The 8021-nt window shown below is 42.3% G+C and overlaps 1 protein-coding gene across 1 annotated transcript; it reads left to right on the plus strand.

The window, feature by feature from the left end:
• The first annotated feature begins 2121 nt into the window (after window positions 1–2121).
• LOC133215530 (feather beta keratin-like) lies at window positions 2122–4029 on the plus strand. The gene is made up of 2 exons (XM_061359603.1): window positions 2122–2215; window positions 2585–4029. Exon 2 carries the CDS (start codon window positions 2603–2605, stop codon window positions 2924–2926), a length of 324 nt encoding a protein of 107 aa, XP_061215587.1. The 5' UTR covers window positions 2122–2215; window positions 2585–2602; the 3' UTR covers window positions 2927–4029.
• The last annotated feature ends 3992 nt before the right edge of the window (window positions 4030–8021 follow it).

An 8021-nucleotide genomic window follows, 5' to 3' on the forward strand; every position in this document is an offset into this window, starting at 1 on the left:
AGATAGAGGACTGTTAAAGTCTTGAAGAATCTTAATGCATCGGTTAAATACAGAATAAATGTGTCCTATTAGCACTTCTGAGTGATTGAAGGTGTTGATGTCTCCATTCTTTCTATCTCGTGATGAATATGAAGATGGTTGGGTTTGTGTTTAGTATCTTGAGTTTTTTAGGTGTTGGGGTTTGATTCTTGAGCTTGTTTTAACGAGTAAATAGAGTTGACACGTGCACTGTTTAGTTTCCTTATGGACTCACTCTTTAGGTGCTGAGTTTTGGTTCACTGCTTGACTCATCACTTTTATTTCCTTGTCCTCTCTGGTAGTGAGCTGGCAGTTGTAATACTCTTGTTAAAAAAAATACATATGTCAACACCAGTTGTTCAGAACATTAATGAGCGTTTATGATGTGCTTTGAAATGCTCTCAGAAAGCTTTGACATGCCTGATGTCAGTGTTGTTAACCTTTGTGTTCAGATAAATGGATCTTGCAGTGACATTAACCCCAAGCAGTCTGGAGCAGAGAAGGCAACATACCCCAGCAGTGTGAGTTCTTCTCACATTGGGTTGAAGATAGTGACTTTTCAAGACAGAATTATTAATGTATTTCCAAAATAAGACTTAATACTTAATTTTATCTTCTGCTGGCTAACTTCAAGGTAGTAATTAGGTATTGAATTCCAATGTTTTTGAGCAATTACTGTAGGGGTAAGTTGCTACCCTGTCTAAGCTGAGATAAAGACGTATGTTGCAATTCACATGGTTATCTTCAATTACAGAAATGGCAGAGCCAATTTTCCAAAGGAATTACAGATATCTTGTGTCATCCTCAAACATAGTGACACTATGAAGATAAATCTCAGTATGCAATTAAAGTAAGAAAGAATCCCAGTCATTTCCCACTGCTGAGGTCTTGAGGTTTCTACTCAGCAGCAGCATGTAATGCTGTCCTTCAAATCACATTTTTGCTGCCAATCTGATAATATAGAAGATGTTTCCCTTGAGATTCCTTGGAATGAGGCAACTTAAGTTCTGCAGTGTTATCACCTACACTTCTAACTCTACAAAAGGAAGGCTTTTCCTTGCAAGAACATGCTGCTGGGAGGTAGGGAGAAGGCTTTGTGCGATTTAGTCTAATAGAAGAGCTCAACTCCTCTCTATTGCTACAGAAGTTTTGAAGTAAAATGAAGTATAAATCAGAATGAACAAGTTGCTACCCCTTATGGTCGGGAGGGAGTGTCTGTATGCCACACGCCATTGCCATTCTTGGCATCTGTTGACTCTACGGTTGAGTGTCAGAAGTCTTCCTCCTCATTCTGGTGTTTAACACGAATGATAACCCCACACTGGCAGTTGCAATTCATCAGCCATTGGGATTCAAAACTGCATCTTCCTCTCATTGTTCTGTATGTGCAATGTACTTTATTAGAATGGCTTTAAGTGCTTCTTTACTGAAGAAGCAACTCACTGAAAAAATTGCCTGACAAGGTCTTGCTTAAGTCACACCCTATTTACTGTAATTTTGCCATTCCTCTAATCAGGTCATGATTTATAGGTTCATATTATGAGACATTTAACTTCAGATAAATATGGCCTTAGCTTTTTTTCCCTTTTTTTTGGTGTGGCTAAAGCTTGCATGTTGAAGGAAACTCATGCTTGGTGTCTAATTGGAAGGGCTTCACTGACTTACTTGGATATAAAGCTCTATAAAGTTCAGGATTTCTGCAGGGTGCCAGAGCTTTGATTGGACTTTGCATTAGCCTCATTTCATCACGTGAACCTGTCTACCCCTAGGCTGATCACATGGGTTATCCCTTACTTTTGCAACTCCTTCTGGGCTGGATCAAGTATGTTTTCTTCCAAGAAAATGGGTATTTGTCACTTGTCCAGAAACAAGTCCATTCATCAGGCATAAACCATGAAAACATTTTATCTTTCTGCGAGGTGCAGGGCACAGTATCCCCTCTATATAAAGTTTTGAAAGAGCAGAGACCAGATGGCAGTAAAGTACAGGTCATATGGGGTAGGACAGACTAATAATTACAAAGAGCAATTTATTTAACATTCATTAACAAAGTTGAGTCTGAAAGAAATGTGTTTAGTAATCGATTAAAATGTTATTCACGTGGGTGATTCATGCTTTGGGCAGTTTAAGGGCAAGTATAAAAGTGCTCAGCAGCAGATCTTGTATAATCATTTCTCTTATTTCTCTTGTGAAGTAGGTAAGTTGCATCTAAATTCCTCTTTCTAACAAAGCTTTTTTTTTTGTAGTTATAAATTAAGATGAATCCTGTGCAAATGTTTTGATATCAGCCTCGACTTTTCTTGATGTGAATCAATACCTTTCTGATTGTTCAGCTATTGGCTTTGGTAAATGCGTATCTGGATGATGAGCTTTGATTAGTTTTTCATGAGAACTCATTTCCAGGTCTTATTCTGTTCAAGTACAAGATCTAAAAGAATCTTTTAGAAATTGAGCTATAAAATTCTGCCTTTCCCTCTAGCTTGTTTTTTGTCTTTTATTATAATGTTTCATTGTGAAACTTAACAGAACTTGTGCCTTCTTTTTATACTGTTTGCTTGCTCTTCAGATTAGCCACCCCTGAGCAATGGTGCACTCTCTAAGCCCATGCACTGATGGCAGTGCTTCTCCATGTGGGGTGGCTGTGCCACAGCCCGTTGCTGACAGCTGCAATGAGCCCTGTGTCCGTCAGTGTCCTGACTCCAGGGTGGTGATCTACCCTCCGCCGGTGGTTGTGACCTTCCCTGGACCCATCCTCAGCACCTTCCCTCAGCAGAGTGTCGTGGGATCTGCAGGAACCCCTGAAGTTGGAAGTGGATTTAGTGCTGCCCGTACTCCTGGGACCTCCCTTGTTTATGGTGGTGCCAGATGGGGACGGGGATACCCAATTGGAAACTGCAGACCATGCTAAACCTGCTGCTGCTGAAACACGAATATCCAGGACATGTCAAACAGGATGTAGATAATGTGGCTGAGCTCCAGGGCATGGCATTTAGGAAGGGCTGAGCCATTTGGAGTTGCCATTAAATACATCTGTAGATGCTCAGATCTTCTGAAATATCCATTTACATCCTTCTTGGATTACTTCTGCTGTTTTTCTAATACCTTCCTGTTTTTCTAAGTAAGTGCTCTGTTCTTGATGCTATGGGACTATATTGCTAATTCCTTGGGGGCTAATTCATTGTGGCAACGTAAAGGGAACTGGTATGTCATTCATTTTAGGTCCCTTTTTTCTGTGGCAATTGATGCATAAAAGAGAGTCATGGAGTCAACTAGTCTCTGATGCTGTGCTATATGTGTCTTGCTCTGATCAGGGCTGAGTATCAACCCAGAGCTGCAATAGGGAAGCACCACCAGTTATTACATGAATCATCTTGCATCAAACCACAGGTTGCAGGCAATTTGTAATCTGTACTATATAATCCTACCTCTGTATGATCTGCTTCTTTCATTAAACATGACATTGCAACATGTTACTGGCCTTGACGTGTGTGTGCCTGTCTATGTGTGTTACCCTCTGCTCCTCCTAATTCAGGTGTCTTTGTCCTGCTGCACCAAACTGATGCCATCAGTCTGCTTCAGGACAGTGATACTCTTGAGAGATTTGGCTGTGGGTTGTGTGTACAGCTCCTTCCCACAACAAGCTCCATGCTGTAGCTGTCCCTTCATGAAATTGCTGCCCAAATCTTTGCTTTCATTGCTCCAGGTCCTCCTCAATATTGGCTTTTCTGTAACAGTGCATGTTTCCTGGTGTCCTCAGGCTCAACCTTCCTGTCTAGGTGGTGACACAATGCATAAGAGCAGAGGTGTGTGGTATTAACAAGAATAATGTGAAACCACATGTTAGGTAGAAGTAGCTGGTTTTGAGTGTGTAAGTTGAATTTCTGGCTTTATTGCTCTGCTCAAGGTTCTACAACAATGTAAGCTATGCATATGAAAATGGAATGTGATGTTCATTCATGTAATTTCCAGTTTCTTCAGGAATACATCAATAGTAAACATTCCACAAGCTTCCCATGTGGCTGTATGTGTTTGAAATGTTATATAGTGTGTTAACACTTCGTTACAGAAACACTATAGTTCAGAATCTCAAGGTACCACGAGAATGTGGGTTTATTTCATAGTAGTCACTCTTTGGAGAATTATTATCCTTATGTGTAAGGAAAACAAAGTTGACCAGGCATTGTAATAATGTGTAATTGAGTGTTGGTGAGCTTTAGAAGAGGTGATTAAAACAGATTCTCACCAACCACATAAATACTTCCCTGCAAAAGCGAAATCCCCCAAACCTCAAAAGCCAGACAAAGGGATCTTCATTGTTATGTTAATGGCATATTTGAAATGAATTCAAGGTTATTACTGTGGCCTCCCCAGTTGCACTTTCCGTGTAGTAAGTTGAGACTTGCAGCTACCATGAAACCGCAAGTGCCAGTAAAATCAGGAAATTTTGCTGGTGGATTTCTATGGGACTATTTATAATACACCTTCTATTCAGTTTGATATAATAGCTGCTCATGTGAAATGCGTTGAGGCTTTCAGAAAACTGAAGACATCAATTATCTTATTAAGAAGCTACTAATGTCTTTTTAAGATAAAGGCATTTGTTAATGGCTTTAAGGTTCATTATGGCATTATGGGAGAAGGATATTAATCTAAATATGGTGAATTTTGAAATGCTTTTCATTTCTCTCATTGTAAGTCCAATTTTCCTATACCAAGGTGCACTTTCCCTTCTCTTAAAAGGTTTGGTGTAATATTACACTCGTAAAAGCTTCCAGTCCAGTTTGTGCAATAATCAGGAGCCAAATTTCTCATTTTGGGCTAAGTTTACTTTTTAAAAAGGATTCTCCCTCTTGCAGTGAATTTTTGTGCTGGAGGCCTGTTCTGCAGCATGCCTCATGTGTGGGTTGTTCACAAGGTGCATTTAACTCGGTAATTTCCCACATGCATGCAGTAAATACATCCTGTTCCTGACCAGCATTCAGAAGTTGAAATGAAATTACAGGAGTTAGTTTTCTGTTAGCTAAATTAACCATCCATCATCTAGTATGATAATATCAGGTACAGAGTTCCTCTAATCATTCACCTTTTCCTAAGCCTTAGGGCGTAAAACCTTACGAAACAGGGAAGATGCTCTTCACACACCACTGAATAGGAATACGAGAAAAACTCAAGAGTTTCTGAAGGTGTTAGGTTGGATCCATAGAAAATGGGCACCAGTGCTGTTGACTGATGGATGGGAGGGGCATGGAATGGTGTGGACCCCAACTCTGCAACGGTCTGTGACTCTTTGACTCATCCTGTCGTTTGAATGAATAGATTCTGTTTGGTAGCTAAAGGTCCCCATGGCAGGGGCACATGGGGTGAGAAGTTGGTTTCCTTCCCTGGTTGGTGGTTGGGCTCCAGTCTTTGCATAAGGCTGATCTGCAGCATGGCAGGAGATCCTGCCTGTGCTCTGGATCCTTGGAGTGAGGGGAGGGCTGAGGTTGCTTAGGTGGGAGGCAGCAGCAAGATGCACTGGGGCACTCCCAGTGCTGTGCAGGGAGATGGAGTCACAACTAGAGCAGTGGCATCTTCAAAACAGAAAGGGAAGCGAGGAGGTGGCAGGAGGCTCTGAGGCAGTGTGGCGGAGACTGGTGACAGGTCTGGGTAGGCTGGGCTTGGCAGTCAATTACAGCCTGTGGGCAATGTTCCCCAGGCACTGGGTGGTGATTGCACCTGCTGTCGGAAGTGGCAGTGCCTCTGGTAATGAAACAAGTGGGTTGTGGTTAAAGGAAGAGACATAAATACAGCTATGTTGGCAAACATGGATGGGGATGTTAAGCTGCGGCCAAAGGATCCTGGGCAGACTGAGGATTTCACTGAAATCCATGTGTTATTATCTTCTCTGCATGTCTGTGTCAGCCCTTCTGCACAGTATGTGCCAATGGGAAAAGCCTTGTGTGCTGGAGGGCATCCAAGGGAGATAAGCTGCATTTATTGTGCTGGGAGACTCTACCATTTCTTAATGTTTTCCCTGGGGAGCCCAGCCCTTTTTGCTGCTGACAGCAGCTAGCAGAAGGATTACAGAAAATGTCTTAATAGCTTTGCCAGTTTCAAAGGGTTGTACTGATTTACTGCCAATGTGCCCTGCTTAGGAGGGTAGGGTGGAGGTTGCTGCCCTCACCTTCTTCCTGGGGCATCCTGATTTGGCTCTGTCTTGCTCAGACTAGGGCTCAAAGAGATGAGCTCCAAGCAACAGGGCAGCAGACCAAGCTCATCTCTTGTCTGTGGCTGCTTCTTTCCCAGACAAGGAAATGGATCTTTGGGGCTCATCTGTTATAGTCCAGTTCAAGGTCAAAAGGTTTAAGTGAAAACAATGACATGGATATAAAGAAATGGACTTTGGACTGGAGGAATAGCATTTACAGCTCTCAGACTATCCTGCCTCCAGTTTTCTGCCTATGAAAGGGATTCTCTGATTTGCTCTCATAGCTTCTTGACCTCCACTTTGCTCTGTCAGCTGAGGAATGCAGAAATGCTTGTGTAGGTTCCCACCATGGGAAGCAAAGGGGTAGTCACACAGTGTCTCTCTTGAAAATCAGCCTAAAGGTAGCCCCCCTCACCACCACTTCTGCAACAGAAGTTTTGACTCCTGGTGATATCTTTGATGTGTAATTGGGCTTGCGTGGGATCCATGCAGTTTTGTCTAGGCTATGCTTGTTGAACCACCTTGTTCCGTCCCAGATTGTAATCTTTCATATTATAAATCTAAATCAAGACTACTCTAAGGTGACATGGTAGAGGTTGACAGGAACTCCCTGAATAACCTGGCTGTTCAGTTTGCAAAGGAGATGATCCCTCCAGCAGATGGCCATGGCTTGGTTGCCTTTGGTCTTTCCTCTTAGGCGTCTTTAACCTTGAGTGTCCTTGCTATCTTTCCTTAGCAGATCATGAGGCTTCCACTCAATCTCTTGCTTTAGAAAGGTAGTTTTCAAACGCAAAGCCCAGCTTGCGCCAGGAGTGTATGTGTTCAGTAATACAGAGCCAGGTGATGCCCTTTTCTGGAGAAATATTTGTGTAAACCCAGGGTCATGGGTTAGCTAAAATGAGGTTGGTTAGAGTGGCAGTGCTGCTGGTCTCTGTAGTGTGGCATATGAGCACAGACAAAAGGAGAAGACTGGACGTCTGATACTATTAAGAAGAGTAATTTTAATGAAAATGAAAAACACTGAGGAACTGAAAGAGTAAGTTTGCAGTTTTACAGAAGTGACTTCAGCAAGCAGAGTGTGTCTGATGTTGAATGATGTTTTCTCCTTGTGGAAACAGTGGAGTTCGACAGTCAAGACATGTTTCTTGCTTTCAGGATTGCTTATAAATTATGCCAGATGAGGAACAGCATGAATATGTAACATAGCTTCTCTCCTAGGTGTCATCTTTGGTGAAGTTTATAGCTGAACAAAGTGTACTTGCTCGTGGTGGTTGCAGAAACTCCTATTACTATCACAATACAAAGTGGCTGTGAATTAACTTAAAAAGCACTTTACTCACACCTGAAAATCTTGCTTTACGCCATCAACATGCTGTAAAGATGGCTCAGTGCTTGCTGTAATTTAAGTTGCCCTTTAGAGTAATAGTTGAAGAAATGGAAAATATTAGAAAGGGTTATATATAGCGTAGTCTTACGCAGCTTGGCACCCACATGTCCCATTGCACTCAGCCAGAGGTGTGGGTGCTCAGCGTTTCTCAGCATCATAACCTTAGCCATGAATCCGTGTCCTGCATTTCATGTCTCGATTGCTATTTCTGTTGGTTCAGCATAGACAGCAGTTTCAATAGAAGCATCTGCTTCCAAAGCGAGAAGAGAAGGGGTAACCGTACCCAAATCCGTGCAGGTCTCCAAAGCCCCCATCAAAACCCCCATAACCGATCAAGCCTCTGTTCCCATACAGCCTCCCAAAGCTTCTGTAGCCATATGGGCTGCCATAGCGGTAGTAACCATATGGGCTCCCATACAGGTAACCATT

Source organism: Neopsephotus bourkii, unplaced genomic scaffold (assembly GCF_033783945.1).
Source record: "Neopsephotus bourkii isolate Nb327-2 ecotype Australia unplaced genomic scaffold, CSIRO-AGI_Nbou_v1 NB_989, whole genome shotgun sequence".
NCBI classification, from domain to species: domain Eukaryota; kingdom Metazoa; phylum Chordata; class Aves; order Psittaciformes; family Psittacidae; genus Neopsephotus; species Neopsephotus bourkii.